General features: G+C 37.2%; 2 protein-coding genes across 2 annotated transcripts in view; both read left to right on the top strand.

Annotated features, from left to right (window-relative positions):
* Positions 1-22,353, top strand: part of LOC116301602 (uncharacterized) — a 42,589-nt gene extending 20,236 nt beyond the window's left edge. The window contains 28 exon segments of the mRNA XM_089035966.1: positions 51-339; positions 747-941; positions 1,342-1,579; positions 1,830-1,983; positions 2,421-2,609; positions 2,908-3,101; positions 3,336-3,468; positions 3,976-4,077; positions 6,080-6,245; positions 9,135-9,387; positions 9,742-9,775; positions 10,536-10,933; positions 12,206-12,348; positions 12,771-12,911; positions 13,308-13,503; positions 13,596-13,741; positions 14,125-14,319; positions 14,723-14,880; positions 14,966-15,083; positions 15,537-15,626; positions 15,714-15,809; positions 15,897-15,986; positions 16,250-16,402; positions 16,544-16,796; positions 17,565-17,734; positions 18,219-19,046; positions 19,474-19,769; positions 20,617-22,353. Of these exon segments, the coding sequence (XP_088892092.1) occupies positions 51-339; positions 747-941; positions 1,342-1,579; positions 1,830-1,983; positions 2,421-2,609; positions 2,908-3,101; positions 3,336-3,468; positions 3,976-4,077; positions 6,080-6,245; positions 9,135-9,387; positions 9,742-9,775; positions 10,536-10,933; positions 12,206-12,348; positions 12,771-12,911; positions 13,308-13,503; positions 13,596-13,741; positions 14,125-14,319; positions 14,723-14,880; positions 14,966-15,083; positions 15,537-15,626; positions 15,714-15,809; positions 15,897-15,986; positions 16,250-16,402; positions 16,544-16,796; positions 17,565-17,734; positions 18,219-19,046; positions 19,474-19,769; positions 20,617-20,691 (5,493 nt within the window). The 3' untranslated portion in view covers positions 20,692-22,353.
* LOC116301604 (uncharacterized) lies at positions 4,523-5,607 on the top strand. The gene is made up of 2 exons (XM_031710690.2): positions 4,523-4,527; positions 4,608-5,607. The coding sequence occupies exons 1-2, from the start codon at positions 4,523-4,525 to the stop codon at positions 5,578-5,580; spliced, it is 978 nt and encodes a 325-aa protein (XP_031566550.2). The 3' UTR covers positions 5,581-5,607.
* Positions 22,354-22,756: the final 403 nt, after the last annotated feature.

Genomic DNA, 22,756 nt, shown 5'->3' on the forward strand with positions numbered 1-22,756 from the left:
GCGTACGAATCGTCTTCTCTTATTTTCTGCTTAAAAACGCAACAATCTAGGAAGCCGGGAAGTGTCGTGCATGGAATGTCAGCCGCTGTCCACATGGAATGCTGCAGGTCGACTACTCAGACAAAAGCAGGGTCAACAATACCCAGCTGCGCAGTAATGTCAAGGTTATTGACCCAAATAGGCATACAATATACGGTTGTCCAGTACTCTTACCTGGTAAAGACGAGGTTACTTCAGTCTTCGTTGTGCCAAAGGAACTGGGTATTGAGGTTGGTCACGTGATGACGAGTACACAGGCTGGTGGAATAATGCATAAAGTGAATGAGACAAATCAAATAGGTAAAGAAAATATTCAGTGTCAAAAACCATTTGTAGTAGCGCATCCCTCGACCTTTCACCATAACCATATGCACCAACACCACCAATGTACCTTCCTACCTATCACAACTTCCACCACCACCCCCATCATCACCATTAAAACCATCACCAATTCCACCACCAACAGCACTAAAACCACCATCTATCCCCCCAACACTATCACCATCATCACCATCATCATCATCACCACCACCATCACCACAAACAATAACAAAAACTTAACTCTCGAACAAATATGAATGTTCCAAGTAAGCCTCACAGCGAATGCAACTGAAAGGGTTCCGATCTGCAATGACATTCTAACCATGTTTCCAGGATTTAATCGACTTGATGACATGATGACATGCATTGCAATTGAAAATTCTTAGGTCCGTACACGCTTGTTTCTCGTGAGGAGGCGGAATTAGAAGATGTTATAGAATATGCTGATTTCGAGGAAAAGGTTCAACCTGAGCCAATCACAGATGAAGTGACAGAAGAGGAAGAACCAAACAAAGAGCAAATCGATGGGATGTTTAATGGAAGTATCCTCTTAAATAACACAGCTATGCATCTGATACAGGGTAATTTTAGTGAATTCCATGCATAGTGATTTTGCCTTTCGTTTTCATTTTTAAGGATGTAGTTCTGTGGAGGCAGTAAAACGTTGGGCTTATTTGTGATACTCCAATTAACTCCTATTGTTGATATTCTTTCTTCAACATTACAATCTCCGAAATCAGCCTAGTGTTGACCTTAAACTTAGCTCTGACTACGTTTCTTTAGCTTCTTAGGGGTCCATAAATCAGATATTATAATATAAACTAGACATAGATATATGAAGGAGAAAAAAAATTACAAAGGCATTTGTTGTCTTTTTGGCTGCCCTTCGAAAGTGTTCATAAATGTTTTTTGAGGGAGATGAAAATATTTTTAGAAATTCGGTTAGACAGTAAACTAAAGCAGGAACGTCTTACTTTCTAGGAAAATATATCTACAAGTGCGTTGGCCATTTATACCAGATCGGATCAAAATCTGTCGTGTCTCATTACTTGGTGATGGAAGCAGCAAGCTCTATCAACGCAAGCCAAGGAGACGTGATAGTAGCACGAGAAAGTCATGGGTTTATAGAAAGAGTTACCAATATTCGCAAGACGGAAAGTTTAACGTTCATTCACACGATGCTGGAACGATGTGATGGGAAATCGACGTGGACCAAAAAGTAAGTTCATGAAGTAATTTTGTAACATACAAGGGAAACTTTTGGTACCGATCCAAAACCTTTATAAGGTGCATAATGCCATATAAAATTAATGATGGCTTGCATTTATGTCCTTGGTCGGTTAAAGGCGCGATTAAACGGAGCTCTATTTTCTGCAACTTGTATAGCTACAGCATTGCGACACAAGTTGAGGACCAACGCACTTGTAGATATTCATCACTTCAATTTTAAAATTTCATTTTCTTTGCAGATTCAAGCCACACCTCACAAGCTCAGAAGAAGACGACGTCATCGTATGTTCTGGAGGTGATAATAATCCAGGGTTATTAATTTCAGAATCTGAGGACAAAGTATCTGTTAATGATTCAGTCATTGGAAGGGGAAGTCAGCCTTTTATTTCAAAGGTAGTGCTATAAGAGATATGATAAGCAAAATAAATAACTGTCAAGTCGTAATTCAAAATGTTCATGAATTTTGGAGTATTATCCTCTAGCGACCGATTATTTTGAACAAAATATATTTTGTAATTTCTGCTTTACTAACACAATATATACTCAGCGATTTGCAAAAATTCTGCAATACTCATATATTGATATATCCATTTATCATTTAATTATCCATAAAATACCTATATTTCTCCTTTTCGAAAACCTGATATTTTTCACATGTTAAATTAGCATGTTATTTTCACATGTGAAAATATTGTTACCATGTGTAAGGCCATAATTTTTGCAAATGGCTATATATACGTAATATATATATCCAAATGATTAAAAACCAATAGTATAGAGAAGACAACAAGATTGTTAACTATTAATGATTTGCCAATTTTATTCAACAGGTGTTATCGTCATCAGTGAATGGGGAATACGTCATCATGGAGGTTCTACCTGTGATATCAGTTATGAATGGAACTGCTATTACACAAGTACAAATCGACCAATTACATGCCAAACACAGAAGAGCAAAACGGGAAGTTGGTTATAAATTTCCTTTCTCAAAAAGCAACTCCAAGGAAGTAATTTTAGGGGTAAGAAATAACGCATGACAAATCGAATTTCTAGAATGATGTACAACTGTAATGTTATTCCCCTTACTTCGTTTCTCTTTACTCTTTCTTCGGTCCCTTGCTGCCTTGCTTGCTTGCTTCTTTGCTTGCTTGCTTGCATCTTTGCTTCCTTGCTTCTTTGCTTGCTTCCTTGCTTAATTGCTTTCTTGCTTGAAAGTGGTAAGACACGAAGAAAAATATGGGCATGGGTAAAAGTGAAATCAATACTGAGTGAATACAAAACTAACTGCAAGTTTACCTTTTGCATATTTCTCCTTAGTTGGAATTTGGAACAGAACTTAAAGTTGGAACGTCATTCAAAGTGGACGTCGAACCTAGCTTCAAATTTAGTACCTCTAACGAGAAGGGTGCTGATGGCAAACAAAAAATGAGTGGTGCGATTCTAGGAATTGGAATAGCTGCCAGATTTTTTGCCGAGATAGATTTGGCACTTTCGGTGAAAACGAAGCTAAGGTAAACATTTGTCATCTTTGTTCTTTATGATAATCTAGTTATTTTTTGAGGGAATGAAAATTTGAATAAGAAAGAAAATTCGCCAAACGCTTTGTTAGTGGTAGTAAAATGACGCCATCATGCAAACGGCCCATTGTATAAAGAAAATGTTTATTCCAACTTTTTTTAACGATCTTATGGAGATTCTTGGCGTTAATTAAATATCGCTTTTCTCCACTTTCTGTCTATTTTTAGTTTTGTTGGAACTAAGGCTATTGTACGTCCAAAGCAACTAGGAACAGGATTTTGCATACCGCTTGGACCTCTTCTTTGCGTCAAGTCAGCATTCTTTTTTGAGCTAAATCTGAATCAGAAAATTACAACAGAGGTTAGTTTAGTTTTTAATACTTAGAAACAATTGGTCTTGCTCTTGTATTTCCATGAATGGTAAAATGGTTCTAAAGATTCTCTATTCTTTATACTGTGGAACAGAAGTCACAATGAACTGCTTTAACGATCCATATAGCTTGCTTATCTTGGATCCCAAAAAACATATGGGGAGACCCAGAAGCAGAGCAAAACAAAGATGTTGGATACGACAATACAGTCGGAGCTCTCTCTGCGAAGACTCTCGTAAGGGACGTGATCTAGTTACGTCCACGATTTAAACCCCGTTTGCATTAATCCCGAAGTGGTCTCTTACGAGCCTGGACTGTATATAGTTTTGTGTGTTTGTCATTCTCTCATGCATATGTACAGGTAAAACATCCCCACACTGCAACGCCAAATCGATCCATTTTTCCCCCTCAACTTTGGAATTGGAAATATAAAGCCCCAATCTTCCTGCAATCCGCAAAAATATATTCGCGGTTATTGCTTCAACTTGTATATTTAGACTACAGCAGAGATACACACAACAAACTCATTAACAATTGAGAATCTCTTCATTGGAGGAACGTGCTCATTTAACCGCCGTGGATGTGACTCGAACGTACAAGTAAGACCATATTTTGAATTCATTAATGCAATATCTAATTTACAGCGCATCGCCTAAAAGTATGACCACATTTAATGTTCGCATACTATTCGCAAAGTCTATTTAGTAAAAAGCTAATCCTAATAATATATGTTAAAAAAAAATAATAATAATAATGGCAAAGATTTAGTTGTATATATGGAGGATTTAAATATTTAGCTAATTGCTGCATTTGCAGTCTCAACATTCAAGTTTATGTCCTTTATGTTCCTAAGTACTCGTCTTGTGGTTCTTGAGCCCCTAAGGCATATAAGAGCTGATCTCAAGAGGGAGAAAGAAGCCTTTGCTCGTATACAGGATACATTGGTACCATAATCTTCTCCTGTCTTGTTGGCAATTACTTCGGCGAGCCTACTGTGGTAACTTCTACACTCATCTGCCATACCTCCAGTTGTAATGAATACTAATGGCGTAAAAGTCGCTTGTTCAATAATAATAATAATAATAATAATAATAATAATAATAATAATAATAACAACAACAGTTTGAAGGAGAGCTGTAGACAAGAGATTCTCCTCTCTCATTAGTGATGCAAAGAAATTTGCCCAAGAACTAAGAACAACTCTGAACCTAAATACCCCTGAACCGTCATGTAGACCATTAGAAGAACCGGAGATAAAGATCAAGGGAATGCACCGCATCAAGAAACACCTTAAAAAAGCTGTAAATGAAAAACTCGTGGGGAAGGTTGAAGATCAACATTGGCAAGGAAGTCTACTGAAAGCAAGATGGCAGGATGATCAGTTAAGTCATGAAGGTTGCTTTGCATGGCTTAACAAGTGGGTAAGCGCTGCTACCCATTGTATTGCAGGCATTACTAGAGTCTGCACGGCCTACAAGACGGGAACAACAGACAAGAATAATGTCACATGCAGAATGTGCGGCGAGGGTTCCGAATGTCTGGCACATGTACTGGCTAGATGTCCATCTCTTGCACAGTCCAAGTACCTGGATAGACACAACGCTGCTTTGAAAGTGTTTCTCTTTGAGATGCTAAGAGATCTCAAACTGGCTAATAGTACACCCCCATGGTTTTCTGATGTCAAACCCAAACCACTCTACAAATCAACTGACGCTGAAGCATACTGGGATTTACCTGTATATGCTGACCACATGTATGTACGATCTAATCGTATGGACGCGCGTTTCATCGACCACGATAACAAGAAAGTACTCATGGTGGAAATGAGCTGTCCGTGGGTTAACAACCGAGAAAAGAAAGACAAAGAGAAGACGAAGAAGTATGGAGCACTTAGACTTGATCTCACAAAACAACACCCAGGATACACGATCTTGCAAGTGAACCTCATTTTGGACGCTCTTGGAGGATGGTCTAAAGAGATGGAGCCTGATATGAAGAATATCTTTGGAGCAAGATACAAAAATGTATTACTTAGAATGCAGAAAGCGGTATTAAGCTGCACAGTGAACATTGCAAGAACATTCAAATTAATCACATCTTAAGGACATTTCAAACATTCTAAGTATTTAAACTGCATCTTAAAAACATCACAGTTAATTTAAGTTTAGTAAATCTTATCATGAAAATTTTTTTTTTAAAGTGAGTACCATCTTAAAGAGCACTATATGATAAACATTTAAAAACTTCTATTAGAAATAAGACATTTTACGATATAGCTATATATATATTTTCCCCCTCTATAATTGGTTTTAAGTGATTGTATTATTAGTCCTGTCATGCTGGTAGGTTACGAAATTACGCCCTATCTAGCTTATCTAATTAGCATTCAAACGTGTTTACTGCTGATAATAATAATAATAATAACAACAACAACAATAATAATAATATTAATAATAAAAATAAAAATAATAATAATAAATTAACTTGATACACACATGTCTACAAATACAGAACATTTTTAGGCCCAACAGGGAGGAGCAAAAATCTTGTTTATTTTAAAATAAAGTGCTAATTTTGCTGTTTCTTGTCTTGTTGTGCAAGTCTCCTGAAATGAAACCTGAAGCTAACCTCAACATCAAAACCGATGGTAAAGTGTCATGGGAAGCAATGGTTGAACCAAAGTTGTCTTACAAGATTCCAGTAAAAACTACTCCGCCTATCTCCCCCAACAAACGAAAAACATGGTGGAAATTTTTCAAGGGAATAAGTAAGTTAAATAGAAAAAACCAAAAGAAACAATAACGAACAAACAAACAAAAACAACACATACAAAAAAGAAAACGTAGCAGTGGGGCTAAACTAAAATGGCAGTGGTTTTCCGATATGACGGTATGACGATACCTTTCTGCTTGACTTCCTACCTAAAATCCTAATCCGGTATTTTCGGTTGGTTAACCCAAGGGAACGGTTCCTTCCAGCGGAAATATTCCGGAAAAAAGGAATACTTTCGAACGGAAAAAAACCTTGTTCCATTTGAGGACAAAACACTAGTGCCAGACTTTTAGATATTTGAAGTTTTGTTTTTGGCATTACTGCCAGGTGTTATTTGTCTTTCTTGTTCAAAATATCTAATACAATAGCGAATTTGTTTCTAAAAGCTCCCCCTTTATCATCGTCAATAACTAGCCAAAACGTCTAACGCTAAGGTTGCATGGTCCCGCCATATTTAATTAGTGTTTATGTCATGTTGCGTGTCGATCACCGGTCAATTGCCCTATTTCATAATGACGTTACGGTTTGTTTACATCGGCTAAAATAATAGAAATTTAGGCTAGATTTAAGGTAATTCCCTCGAAAGAAATTTTGCCAATAACTTTGTCCTAAAACTTTGTATGGACATTAATTATGTTATGGAGATTTAAAAACTGCAATAAAAAGATGGGGTCGCCATTCTCGTTTTTTCTCTAGATGCCCTCCAAATATGTCAATTTATGGGTTTTATAGTGAAATGCGGTAGTAACCGGAAGCTGTAATCAAGAACCTTTATTCAAAGTTGAAAATACTTTCATATAACAAAACGTACTTATAACCCGAGGCTTACTAGATACTCTATACTAATAAATCCATCAAAGTCATTGGATGACTATGATTCTTGAACTTTTAGTGAAAAATGCAGGTATGTGGGCCTTTACGAACGTCCAAAAATTGCAAATGTCAACTATTCACGTTAAAAAATATTTCAAAATCTATCCAATAAACTTTCCTTCATATTTTGATATGTAATGACGAGCATTGCATTTATCAAAAATCTGAAATAAAAAATGGGGGTCACCTTTCTCGTTGTTGATTTATTTTGAAAAAAAAAAACCATCTCAAAATAGTCGAAAACTGACACTTTTCCGAGTGGAAACTGTGCCGAGTCAGATAAAAAATCGCAATTTCCCTACTCAAACAAACCATGCTGGCAGGGTAAGCTGGGATACCTGGATACCTGGAGGACCTGGTTTTAACATGCATGCAGGATTTAGTTGGTTCAGCTTCCAAAAATACTGATAAAGTATTTCGTGACGTCTCAAAGTAATGATAAACCGGACCCTGGTTGGAATGGTTTACTAGTATCAGGGTCTCGAAGAATCTATAGCGGAAGTAAAAATAAGTTGCAAAATTTCGAACGACAGTGTTAAAAGCCGTTTGCAGGCAGAGCGTTTATGCCATACTCATCAAAAAACTCAATCTGGAACTCTAATTCCAGTCCCGGGATCCGGATTTTGGCATACGTAATTTGCAACGTCTCTTTAAAATCAAAAAGCTTCATGTAAAACGTAAATACAGGCTAATATTTGCTCAAACCCTCTCTCATAATTGCTTTACATTTTATAATTTATCGATATTTCTTTAACGAATCGCCATTTTTTTGGAGAAAGATTAAAGGAGATCATATACGCTTCGAACGGCAAAGATCCAACCCTGGAATGTGCGTAGAAATTAATTTTGCTTCTTAAATCAAATAGAATCTTAAAATAAATAGATTGCTATGTACCTCATGTTCCTTTGTGAGTATAGACTTTGAAGCCAAAACAGTTAATATAAATACATAAATATAGGTTATAAGACTATATTGTAAAGCTCAAGAGAATTAACGAGTCATACTAAATAATGAAATATTTGTTTACTATCGCTTATCGTAATTCTGACTCTTGAAACCCTGTTCTCCTCATCGATCTTCGCCCGTTCGTGCAGAAAATACTGCTCGAGTAGATGAATCATGAATAGTTAACCAAAACAAGCTTTTGCTCATGAAGTTCATTGTAAATTCTTAGAAATAATCGCTTCGAAATTCTCGGTATCAGTTCTCGACTTGAAATCCTTTTTTACGAAATTCATAAATAATATTTCTAGTTCTGCTGTATTGAATTACGGCGGTCAACGAAATAGAGCATGCGTAGACTTAAACCTGTGCCACGTGATATGTTAGCTCCACATTCTCTAAATCACTTGTCAACATAGTGACATTGATTGACATCTGGTACATGATAATTGATTGGACCATAGACGGGAACCCGCAGATACCAGAAAGTCTCTTGGGTAAGTTCCTGAAGACCCCTGGGTAACTATTGCGCAACTTTGCCATTTTGTCGAGGAGAAAAATACAAAAAAACAAAGGCATTTTATAGCTGATATACCACAGGTATCCCAGTAAAAAGAGAAAAAAAAGTAAAAATTTTTTTGGAACATGTTTCTTATTTAGTTTCCGAAAGAAAAATACGCAGTGCAAAACAAGGGAATTACCTTAAGCTTAATTATCTTCTTTCGAGATATTTAGCGTAGTATTTAGTAGTTCTTGCCTTCACCAGCTCATAAACCAAATTTCATTGTGATTTAAGATTTGTTGTTGTCATTCCATCCCCCTCCAGCGACCAAGATCCCTAGCGTTAAAACAATACTTTGTAATGATGTGACGTCATTATGACATAGGGCAATTAGTACAGACTGTTCCATAGGCAATGATACGTTTCCACGGGATTTTCCAACCAAATGTGGTAAACGCTCCTAGAATCCCCCTTTCCTCCCATCGCATACATTAATATTACTACCGTTTTAACCGTAAATCATTTGATCACTTTAATTAATCCGTTGATGTACGCTCTTAATTTAGGATTGAGAGTGGATATCTCTAAGTTAATCCCCGTCGTACTGAGTCTATCAATAGCAGTTCCCTTTGGAATTCGAATGGATGTTACTCCGTGTTTTCCTCCATCTGACATAGACAATAAATGGAACAACGAATTGACTGTCAATCAACATTATGGGGATACTAGCCTGGTGGGAGAACTGTCCGCTGGACTTTTTAATTGGGAGATAAAAGCGACGTTGTACAATCGTAAATTATACAGTGGTCTTAAAAAGAGGTAAGCATTAAAACTGTTGGACTTAGTATTTAGAAATAGACGTTTGTTTATAGTTCATTTGTTTCTTTGTTCCTTGTTTTTTGCTATTGTTCATTTAATAATAATAATAATAATAATAATAAATAATAATGATGATGATAAAGATAATGATGATGATGATGATGATGATAATGATAATAATACAGATAATGATGATGATGATGATAATGATAATAATACAGATAATGATGATGATGATAATGATGATAATGATAATGAAATAAATTACATATTGTAAAGAAAAGCTATAAAAAACTATTTTATTCAAGATCTTCATTATTGCTATTAATACATGTTTAACTCCTTTTTTTAAAGTTTGTGTGTTCAACTCAATCCTTATGTCACTAAAGTAAGTTGACGTTGCTATTTTTTCTCGTCACTACATTTTAGTACTCTAAACTTCCAGCGGCGAATCCAAAGTTTTTTTTAAAAAAGGGGGGGTTCCAAACTACTGAACGTAAAGAACATGATTTGTTTAGCAAGATTTCACAAAAGGGGCCTCCAACCAACAACCCCTAGATCCATCTCTGATCTCGTCATTTTAAAAGTGGTAAAATACTATAGATTTAATTTATTGGAATGTATTGTTATTGACTTATTACTGCAACCCCTACTCACATGCGAATAACTGAAACCTAAATCACAAACGACAAATTGAGTTTTGGTGGACGTCAATCAAAAGGGTTTCTTAAACATGTCTAAGGATTCCGACTCCGAATTTCAAATGCAAAGCTAAAGATATTGACTTATCTGATCTTGAAGAAGCTCAAATAATAGTCAATACCGATAGCTTTGCAGTCAAGCCATTGAGATTCGGAGCCGGAATGCTGTGAATTGTTTTAGAAAATATATCCAGAGCGAGAAATTCACAGCATGAGATAAGAGCAACGGTTTTTGCACGTGCGCACGTTTGCACGTGTTCACGTGAGTATTAACGTCAGTCCTGGTGTAGAAACCAACAAAAACGATAGAAACCCTTTTGATTGATGTCCACCCAAACGCAATTTTTTGTTTGTGATGAAGGTCTAGTTGGTCGCGTGTGACTGGGAATCGCAGTAATGGAAGTTAAAAACCAAGGGATCGAGTATTCATGAATTTCTATTCCAAAGGATAAGTGTCAATGCCAGCCCTCTACTACTACAGCAGCTACAACAAGGCCTTCACAAAGCACTCTACTAACAACATGGAAAACCCCTACAACATATCCATGGAAAACAACATGGAAAACCCCTACAACATATCCATGGAAAACAACGTGGAAAACCCCTACAACATATCCATGGAAAACAACATGGAAAACCCCTACAACATATCCATGGAAAACAACATGGAAAACCCCTACAACATATCCATGGAAAACAACATGGAAAACCCCTACAACATATCCATGGACAAGACGTCCAATACCTACACCACAAACAAGGCCGACACCTCCCCCACCATGTATATGCCGTGATGGTCAGATCGGAGTGTTCTCAAGTCATAGAGGAGTGTGCGACTGTTTACCGTAAGTAAGCGACATTAATTTGTTTCTTGCACGAGGCTGTTACCAACTGTATAACCGGAACCCTTTTTTCCAAGTCAGAACCATATTTTTATTTGAATGTAATAAAGGTGAGGGTTGGATCAGAAACGGGGAGTTCCATTTTCTCTTAAACGGAAGACCACTTTCCTTAAAACCTGACCACGATCAAGGTTTGGGCCTGTACTAATTGGCTAGGCTGTCATGGTAAACCAGCCTCCTTCTGCTGCTGTTGAATTCGTTATGTTACGTTTATTTTTGGTAAAGTTAATTAGGAATAGGAATAATTAATGCTGGCTACGGCATAGTCGTAGAATAGCTGGCTAGTGGTAAAATAGTAATTAAATAAGTGTAATATTGAAGCAGGAGAAAGAGAAGAAGAAGGAAAAGAAGATTTTTGTCTATAGCGGGAGATCTATATTATATGTATAAATATATATACAATTGATTGCAAAAAGGTTGTAGTATACATTGATATATATATCTAATGAGATGTATATATAAATATATATATATATATATATATCATACACAGCCATTTGCAAAAATTATGGCCGCTTCCAATGTATATACAAGTATATCAAAAGTATATCAAAAATGATGGTATATCATCCCTGATATTTTTTTCGAGTTGCATCTATCGCTAGGGCTTTCTGAAAATAATATCAAGAACGATATCCCGCCGTGTCTGATATACTTTTGATATACTTGCATAAATATTTGAAACGGCCATAAATTTTGCAAATGGCTGTGTAAGTAATATATACAGTGTGAGTGGCCGTGTTGTATCAGATATACAACCACGAGGCGTAGCCGAGTGATTGTATATCTGATACAACACGGACATGAATACTGTATATGACTTATCAAACGTCTAGGTTAGCTCCTTTGTGTTTCACTAAAATTTTCAAAATTAAAGTGAATTTGGCCAAGAAAATCCAACTTAAAGTTTATGCAAATGAACACAGTTTTGTATCAGATTTACAACACTCTTCACGGTCGTGATTTCTGTTGTGTTTTCCTCATGAATTATTAATGAGTTTGATTAATATATATATATATATATATTTGAATATAATATAAACAACACCAACCTGTACGCGTGCACAAATACCAACGGTACACTAAAACACGTGGTCACAGATGGAAACGTCTGCAAAAATGATTCAGAAATTCTAAGTCAGTTCAAGTGTTATTTAAGAATCCTGACTTCAATTATAGTATTTTTAACCTTTTTCCCTATTATGTGTAATCAAGGAAATGCAAGGGTGGACAATCACCTGTAAAAGTCAATGGCTTATATAAGTGTCCGTACTATCCTCCGTGTGGCAGAAGTCCAAATTGTGTAATTGGTAGAAAGGGACGTAGCTGTTCGCAGCCCGACGTTTATCCTTACACAAGTGAGTAATTTTTCATTCAAATGCTTTTTTATCCGTTTTCGTTTTGTGCTTTGACTGTTCTTGCTATTTATTAAACAAACCAAGTGACAAGGAAGCGAACCATGTTGACAAATGTAACGTTACTGCACATCAGCAGACTATTACATGCAGAAAAACGTTTTTGTATCGTAATGCGCATGAGCAGAATATTATTTGTAGGCAGTTATTTGCAGTTATCTCAACCAATCAAAATGACGAAAAAATAATAATTTGAATGATAAAATTATTTACTGCTCATTTTGATTTACTCGTTTCTCCATCTTATGTACACTACTCCCAACATTCATTCTGTACCTACTAATATGTGCCCACTCCCTTTTTGGAAGAAAATTAAACGTCAACTTTTCATGATGAATAATTCAATGTCCTATTCATTTTATCAGGTGCATGCTCCGGTAACGGCCGTACGGTCTCTAACAAATGCCAGACAGAGTGTAGATGTTTTAGAGGTTGGACAGGTCGCTGCTGTGAAATTAGACGACCCACAGGAGGTTTTGGTGATCCTCATCTAGAGACTTTAGATGGTAACACAATATATCGATAGATTATAAGAAGTAATGGAAGTGTTCTTTGAAAATTAACACGTATGCCATTAGCAAGGAAGATGAGAAAAAAATAAGAAAAATCGAAGAGTGTTTTAGAATATCTTTTGTCATTGGTACAAGTTACAGCGCGACGTGCAAAAATGCACGGGCTTTCATAAGACAAACTGACGCATTTCGATAGGAAGCTGGCTGGTTTTGCCATATAATTTTCATAGAATTGTTGTAAAAGTTAGTTTGGCAGCAAAAGGCCAGTGCAAAAAGGCCATGTTTTAGGGAACATGGTTCCAAAATGCGTTGCAATGCCAACATGACCCAGTCTTTTAGTCAATTTCGTAATGCCTAATTAAGTATCTTATTTTTTTAACTTTTTTGTAGGAGTTGAGTTTGATTACTTTGGTATTGGTGAGTTCTGGGGATGTCGTAGTATTCCAAATTCATTTGGAATCCAGTTCCGCTTCTTTGCCCACAAGGGGACGTCTCTCATAGGAGGAATTGCTTTAAAAGTTCGCAGCAGCGTTGTTAGCATCATGTCACAAATAACATTAGATCCAACAGATATGCCACATCTAAGGTAACTTCGAAAGAAAACTACTGAACTAAAATCCATTTAAATTCTACTCCTCATTCTAAACGTAACTGCGATTTGCTGTTTTTTGGCTTTAGGATTGATGGTGCGTTGGTGAATCTAACGACAGCTTTGGGGAAACAACTATCAATCGACAATAAAACCGCTTTTCTTGAAATCCAGAAACAATCTGATGAAAAAAATGAGGGCGAAGTAGTGTTCTTTTCCCTTGAGTACAAGACAGGTATGCTTTTTTTTGCTTGTCATTAGTCCATCCGCCTCGTTGTTGGGGAGTCAGGATGGCGTAGTAGTAGTAGTAGCAGTAGCAGTAGCAGTAGCAGTAGCAGCAGCAGCAGCAGAGGCAGCAGCAGCAGCAGTAGTAGCAGTAGCAGCAGCAGCAGCAGCAGTAGCAGCAGCAGCAGCAGCAGCAGTAGCAGCTCGCCTTTTTCCTCGATTCCCTGTTGCCCCATGCTGAAGTGTTTGGTTCTCTTCTTGAATCGAAAGGTTTTTTCCGGCACTCTGGAATTTCCTTCCTCCTACTAAACTAAAGACTTCTTGAAGTTGGGTTTTCCATGCATTGTTCAGGAATTTCATAAACCTTGACATATTTTCGATCTGTTTCTATAGGTGTTACTGTAACGATTTATGTGCGGCACAGTGATACAATGGGAAGACAGTTCCTTAATGTTCTATATACACTCACAGCGGATTTCAAAGGTCGCACGCAGGGAATCTGTGGTTTAATGGACAACAATCCTGCGAATGACTTGACTGGACCAAATGGAGAACTTTACACAGATCCAGTTAAATTTGCAGATTCTTGTAAGTAGACTGAGATGGTTATTGACTAATACATTGTTTACATTTAAACAACGCTTAGTGTTCAGTTTCTGCAGCAAATTTGTTGTGATTTCTTGTCTAAAAGGACTGACGGCAGTAATGTTTAGCATGTGTGCATTTGTGGTGCTGGGAAAAGGGGGATCTGAGTTACAGAGAGACAGAGAGTGCACTGTACAGCACTAGATGAAAGGTTTCTTCGATTGTTGTCGTTATTGGTTCAGTGTTATTCAGGGGGTTGTAGCACGATTCCACTAATCTCGTTCAAGAACGCAAAAGATATGCTTACAAGTTTGCAGTTTGTAGCTGTTTAAGCTTCATATCCCCGGCCATTCGTCTTTTGATCTTTTTTTGTGCCAAAACTAAACCAGAAACGATTATATTACAGGGCGTATTTTAGCTACCAACAATCAATCAGGTTTATACGACTCGTGGTCCTGGAACTCTTCCAATTTTCATGCTGATGACGTAATGGACTCGACATACACAGATCCAAGCCATGTTCCTATGTATGGACTATCAAATGTATCCAGTGACTTGTTAGAGGTTTGTGATTTACATGAATATATACTTGTTTTTTTTTTATAACAATGATACTATAGATTCTGACAGCCTTTTTCCTATTGAAAAGAAATCAAGACAGACCTGCTTGGCTCGTAAATTACCAGATAATCTTTTGAAGAGCTGTATCTACGATGTTGCTGTGACAAATGACACGTCTTTTGCCATGCAAGAAGTTCTCCTGACGGGTAAGACGAAGGAAGGAAGGAAAAAGGGGATGGATGGATGGATGGATTAATGGATGGATGTATAAGAGAAGAAATGGACGGACGGAAGAAAGAAAGAAAGAAAGGAAGGAAGGAAGGAAGGAAGGAAGGAAGGAAGGAAGGAAGGAAGGAAGGAAGGAAGGAAGGAAGGAAGCAAGCAAGCAAGCAAGCAAGCAAGGAAGGAAGGAAGGAAGCAAGCAAGAAAGAGAGGGAGGGAGAGAGGAAGGGAGGGAGGGAGGGAGGGAGGGAGGAAGGAATAAAATAATTGGCTTATGGTCGAATAAATGGATGAATGGAGGGATGAATGGTAGATGGTGGATGTATTGTTATATCGATGAATGTATGAATAAATGGATATGAAAGAAAAAATGGACAAATGAGATGGATAACAGCTTGGTTGATAGTAATCACAGTCATTCTTTAAACTCCATTTAGGATGTCCAGATCAGTGTTCGGGCAAGGGCCGCTGCGTCAATCAAACTTGTGAATGCTTGAAAGGATGGACTGGAGAAAAGTGTGAAACAGGTATTTAACATCATGATAAAATGCTAAACCTGTTTGTAGAATATGCAACAAAAATCTAGTTGTAATTCTGACGTTGTAATTTAACAGGGACGTGCCCGAACTGCTCAACTAGTAACGGTAAATGTATCAAAGGGTTTTGTCAGTGCAGCATTGGATGGCAAGGAGATACCTGCAGCGAGAAAGGTAAAAACATTTTTTCCCAAGATACTCTTTAAAAACATCTCCGCTTTTTAGTGTCTTAAACCAGCTTTACTTTTATTTAATATCCAGCTACTTGCTATGATGTGAATAACTGCACCAGTCCAGTTCATGGAGTCTGCAAGACTACAAACAAATGTCTCTGCAATGATGGATATATGGGTAAGTTAAGGTTAAGAGGAGTTTTCTCAGTACTTCTTTCGTCACACCTGTTGGATAGGAATCCAACCAACTGGATCATAAGTTACCCCCATCATTCATAGGTAACTCCTGTGTCATAGATTACTCCCTGCATCCTGAAAAAGGACTAGATCCATAGAGACTCCAAGCAGGCAGATTCCCCTTTTTTCTATTTCTTCATAGACTGCCAATGACGATAATCATTGTAAATGCTACTTTATTGAAACCGTATCACCTGCCTATAGGAAGCGATTGTAGCATTATCCCAACATGTCTAAACGTGTCATCTTGTTCCGGTCATGGAAAATGTGTCAACTTTGATGTCTGCAAGTGCGATAAAGATTGGACAGGAAAAGATTGCAGCCAATATTCCTGCTCGGATCTTGATCGTTGTTCAGGTATTAAAATAGCTATCACTGGTACATATGTTTCAGTTTCTTAATGATTTTGGAGTCGACTTTTCACAACTGAAGTTTGTAGCTCTTTTTTTCCACTTTAGAGCTAAAGGAGCTAATCTGTCATTAAATGTTTTAAACCAGATCATGGCCGATGTGTTAACGTCTACCAGTGCGAATGTAATGCGGGATGGACTGGGATGAGTTGTGCAATTCCTGATTGCCCGGATGTACATCAGTGCTCTGGAAATGGAACATGCGTTGCCCCTAACAAATGTCAGTGTTACCCTGGTTACAGTGGAAATGGGTGCCTTGATTCTGCTGATTGCAATATGTTGGCTAATTGTAGTAATCATGGGGACTGTGTGAGTGGAGATGGGGCAAACTCTTCCTGTAGGTAAGTAGAATCATAAATCAATAATTGAAAGCAACTTTCTTATTAGACATTTACCTACTATATTATCATGCAAATGAAATAGTAGAACGTTTACGTATACGTATTCGCTGCCAGGGTAATATACAGGGTCGAATACGCTGCCGAGCTCGATAAAGGGAAAAAATTGGCCTGCCACTGTTTTTTAATTTTGGACAGGTGAAATATATGTTGATCTGCTATTTATTTTTTATGGCATGCCACGTGATATAGACAAGACTTTGATTGGAGGAGATTCATTTGTGAATAGGAACAATCATTAGATAAAGAAACAGTGAAAGATGATGTCCAGTAAATTTTGCCTGTAATTTTATAATCCATTTGGCATAATCATTTTTGACTACCAAACCCCAAATTTGGCCTAGCATTTGGCCATTGGCAGGCCGCTATTTCGAGCCCTTTAAATTGCGAGTGAAAAGTGAATCCAATCGGTGAAAAGGACAGCAACAGCGCGACACGCAGCGGCCGCTATGGGTTTCAGCGGTTTTACCTGACAGAATTGCCCCAGGCGCGTAACATTTTTTCCGGTTGCAGTATTTGAAAGAAGCTTTTGTCCAACCAGACTGCATGTCAGATCAAAACTTGTCACTGATCTGACATATGACATCCTTATAGAAAAATATATTTGCAGCCCTGCTTCCATGGTCATACTTTGAAACTCTTCTAAGTACTCACACTCCGAAGAGCCATGTTTCCTGTGTTTTACTAAATATCGCGAAACTTGTGTTTTAGGTGTTACGATGGATTTCAAGGGGTAGATTGTGGCCAGCCAACCTGCACTGAACTCAACAACTGCAGCAATCATGGCATTTGCAAAGAAGCAGGATTCTGTGAATGTGATATTGGTTTTAGTGGATCTGACTGCTCTAATGCTTCATGCGAAGCTTTGAATTTTTGTTCAGGTAAATGAATTAAAATAAAATTCAACCGATATTTTACTCATTGATATTCATGGGTGCGGCCATTTTGTTTTTCGAAAGAAACACCAAATACAATGTATGCTTTCTTTGCAAAAAGTGCTTTGGATCGTATACACCCAGTAATTCAAAAAACGTTGTCGGTCGTAGGTCTTAAATCTGAAATATGAGATCGAGTAGAATTGCTGGGACAAAATACACTTAGCCAGATAACAGCAGCACAGGTCATCACTCAAAGTTGGTACATTTAGATATTAACTTGTTGCAAACTACTAAGTCAAATCACACAAGAATGTTCACAGCCTATAACCGATAATTGATTTCGGTCTCAGACTTCATATCTCCGACCGACAATGATATTTTCAAATAGTTGTATCTAGAAATCTAGCGAATCTCCTGACATTCTAGCAAAATACTTAAATTTCCATTTATAAGTTTTAATTTTATTTTCTATTTTCCTGTTTTCCAGGCCACGGAGAATGCATTGGTTACGATCTGTGCAATTGTGAAGCTTCATGGCATGGAGCTGCTTGCAGTACCCCAGACTGCAGTGCGTTAAGCGACTGTTCAAAACAAGGCGTTTGCTTGGCACCCAATAAATGTGATTGTTATCCAGGCTACGATGGGATCAAATGCGACAAGCCAGCCACACCAAACTTTTACCCACCAGTGTTTTCTTCTCCTGTTTACAATCTATCGGTGTATGAAAATGCTACTTTGGGAAGCTTCGTGGGTCAAGTTAATGCAAGTGATTTAGACCAAGGGAGAAATGGCGAAGTCATGTATTTCTTATCCAATGATGCTGGTGGTCTATTCACAGTTGAAGGAGAGTCGGGTAAAATCTTCACATCTAAGTCATTGAGGTATGACGAATTGAAGACGGATTTTGCTATTCTTGGTGTCCGTGCTTCCGACAATGGAAAACCAATGAAGTTTGCCTCATGCGAATTATATATACGAATAATCGATGTTAACGACAATTGTCCAATATTTGACCCATTCCTCCAGACGTGGTACAATATCTCTGTTAACACAAAGATTGGGGCAATTGTAGCGAATGTCAGTGCTGTCGATAAAGATAATGGAGTCAACGGTGACGTCAGATATAACTTGGAAAATGGGAATGGAACGTTTTCAATTGAGTGGTTAACAGGGTCCATTCGTCTCATGCTTCTCGTTCGACCAATCTCGTATCAAGTGGTTGTGATAGCACGTGATCAAGGCACACCTTCTTGCTCAACTTCCCTGAAGTTGGTGTTTAATGTGACAGAAAAGGAAACACCTGAACCAACTGAAGGTACATGCATTTTTTTAAATGTAAACCGTTTTTTTTTTTTTTGTCTTATGCTCCCCACCACTACCAAAACCCCTTGCACACTTTCTTATGCTCCATTTATTAAAAACAATGGACCTCTTTAGCTTCGTGTGCAAATTTCCCATTTGAGATTAGATGACATTCCCTTGAGAAATTTCTTTTCAATGAAAGAATCAACTCCCAAGAGTGACATCACATGGTCTGAAATGTGCACAAACGAAGCTAAAAAGGTATATTTTCTTAATATTCACATGAAAAAATACAAATTTGAATAAGAAAGAAAATTCGAGAAGAATTCTGGTATTGGTAGTAAAATAGCGCCATTATGCAAACGGACCATTGACAGCTCCATCCACAATGTTTTCATCACAGATGTTTTTTTATATATTGAAAGGACTCTTTACTTTAGTTACTACTTCAGCTGAAGTATCGACAACAGTTACCACCACCACAGAACCTGTTACAAGGCCTTCAGAACCAAACATCATACATTCAGCAAATGACAGTCTTCGGCTGGAAAGTGTCCTTCTCATCGCTGGCTGTTCCATCGGCATATGTTTGTTAGCAGCCATTTCTACAGTCATTATTATCCTAATAAAACGAAAGCGGAAGGCAAACAATACCACTATGGATAAGATAAATACTTCGCCAAGAGCATCACAAATGATGACAGGAAGTAGGAACAGAGTCAGTCCAGATTTCCAGGTAACTTTATGGAATCCATTTGAGATAAAATGGGGTCCGAGCTTAAGTTTCGCGTAATTTTCGTGAGCAGATGACGTAAGGCGATTGATTATCAATCTGCTAATATCTTAGTGAGCGAGTGAGTGACACATTTGCATCATTTCCACCCTTCGCGTATCCACGAGTTGAAAATTACATGCAAAAGTATGCATTTGTAGAACTGCATGTTGAACTGTTGTCAAGACAAAAAAAAAAAAGGAAGTTAAAACATCCATGCATGTAAATGACAAAAGGGAGATGTATGGAAGGAGACGATTACTATTCGGACGCCCCAAATGGTATGACTCGTAAAAATCTACCATGCACATGAAATAATGAGAGGAAGAAAACAAGGATAGTACTTTTAACAATTTGAACAGCTACTGTTGCAATATTCTGTTTTGTCACCATTTATGGCGAGCCAAACATGACAAAAGTATAGAACAATCTGAAAAAGAATCCGCTAAATGAGAGGAAGAAAGGGAGGATAGCACTTTTAACAATTTGAATAGCAAAGCATTGCTCAAAAATTCATAAATATGCTTTTTTTAACATTCTGTTTTGTCACCATTTATGGCGAGCCAAACATGACAAAAGTATACGTTAAATTGGGGAAGGTGGGGAGATTTGAAATAATAATAATTAATAAGTACAAAAACAGAAATTACTAGAAGAGAAAGGAAATTAAGAACAGAAAAATCCCATTCGAGCATAGACGAGATCGATTAGCATTCACAAATTAAAATAACAATGAAAAAGTATCCATCGAGCCTGCTACCAACATTCAATTGCAATCTTAACATTTTTTAAATTTCTATGATTTTAATAGGATGATCAGCATGACATGGAGTTGCAAGTCTGGACCAACATCCACGCCAACCGAGGATTAAACGAATTTCCCTGATGTATATTTAGCAAATTGACATACGTTAATTTTTTTACGATAGCAAAAACGATAGCAATTTTTTTTAGTGATCAAAGCAATCGAAACAAAGAGCGCACGCTCGTTGACGTCAGCTTATCTGTCTGTCCTTTTATTTCTGATAACAAATGAACCAACCAGCACGCGAGCAAGTTAATGTATATATATCTTTATATCATGTGCTTTCAAAGTATATTCAAAACAGAACTGTATATAACTGTTAGCTGCGATAGCAATTGATGGTTTTCAACCATTCCCAAGAGAATTAGATAACAAAAGACACGGCGGCCATGTTGGAGGATATAACAAAAGAATTCATTGACAATTCTTTTGTTAAATTCCTCCAACATGGCCGACATGAAAACCAGCAATAGAGCTGTTTACTTTATATGCTAGTAAATTGTTCGAGGTGGTCAAGAGACATCTGCCTAGTGTGCACGCTTTGCAGACGACACGTAATTATATCTTGCGTTCAAGCCTGACAGTGCCTTGAATATTGATGAAGCCGTCGCTGCTATGGAGCTCTGTGTGCGGGAAATCAGAACGTGGATGCTAAGTGATAAACTCAAGGTCAATGATAGTAAGACCGAGTTTACCATAATTGGTACACGCCAGCAGCTGGCTAAGGTTCACGTAGATTACCTCAAGGTTGGAGAGGCTCGTGTGCAATCTGTGAGCTCAGTAAAGAATCTTGGAACTTGGTTTGACCGCAACTTAAGTCTTCAGGAGCATATAAATAAAACTTGCAAAGCAGCTTACTTTCATCTTACAAATGTTAGGCGCATAAGGAAATATTTGAGTAGTGAAGTGACACAAACACTTGTTCATGCATTAATTATAGGGCGCATAGATTATTGTAATGGTATTCTACATGGACTTCCAGCAATGAACATTGCGAAATTACAAAAAGTCCAAAATTCAGCAGCTAGGCTTATATATAGTATACCTAGATACTCTCATATTACACCAGTTTTAAACTTTTTGCATTGGTTACCGGTTAAATTTACGATAGATTTTAAAGTTTTCTTATTTACTTTTAAAGCAATTTATGGGCTTGCCCTAAGATATATATGTGAACTGGTTAGCATTAAGGATAACAATTCTTATAATCTTAGATCTTTCTAAAGGTTTGCTTCTGCAGCCGCCAAGCTTTATGACCAAAAAGACACTAGGAGACCGTGCTTTTAGGGCGGCTGCTCCGAAGTTATGGAACAATTTACCACAAGAGATACGTAACGAGAGACATTTTAATAGATTCAAGACGTTGTTAAAGACCCACCTTTTTAGACTAGCTTTTAATTAGATTTCCTTTTACTTAATATTTACAAATTAGTTTCCCATTTGTTTTAACGTTTTGGGCACGGTTTGGACGTGGAATTTCGCGCGTGCCGGGTCTAGTGCAGATGGGCAAACTAATGTTTGGTTTGTCTGCATTGGATTCGGCGCGTGCGGGATTCGACGTCTAAACTGGACCTTAGTTATTAAATATTTTATATACTCTTTTTGTAGTTTTTTTAGAGATTTTATGCCTAGTATTTTAGTGTACCTATATGTAATGCTAAGTTGATCATATTAACACGTTAAATTGTTAGAAAATTACAAATCTCTTTAAAAAACGTAAAATCTATAATATCCAATCCCATATTAATATGTGAACTTGTTTTTGATTATTCCTAGATACGATTTTTCCCGTGTAACAGGTTTTTGTATGCCCGGTATATGAACAAAAATGATTGAAATCGCCTGCCGCACAATCACCAACCTCTTGAAACGCTTTAACAAATATTGTTAGAAAATTAAAATTTAAAATTAAAAAATCTATAATCTATAATATCCAATCCCATATTAATCTGTTTAACTTGTTTTTGAACATTTATGTGTAGGAAAATTCCCGTCTAACAAGTTTTTGTAAGCCCGGTATATGAACAAAAATGATTGAAATCGTCTGCCGCACAATCACCAACCCCTTGGAACACTTTAAAAATATTGTTAAGAAATAAAATATCTTCTAAAAAACGACAATTCTCTAATATGCGATCTCATATTA

Source organism: Actinia tenebrosa, unplaced genomic scaffold (genome assembly GCF_029948245.1).
Source record: "Actinia tenebrosa isolate PJP-AT-01 unplaced genomic scaffold, QUT_ActTen_1.0 PGA_scaffold3__52_contigs__length_22856419, whole genome shotgun sequence".
Taxonomy (NCBI): domain Eukaryota; kingdom Metazoa; phylum Cnidaria; class Anthozoa; order Actiniaria; family Actiniidae; genus Actinia; species Actinia tenebrosa.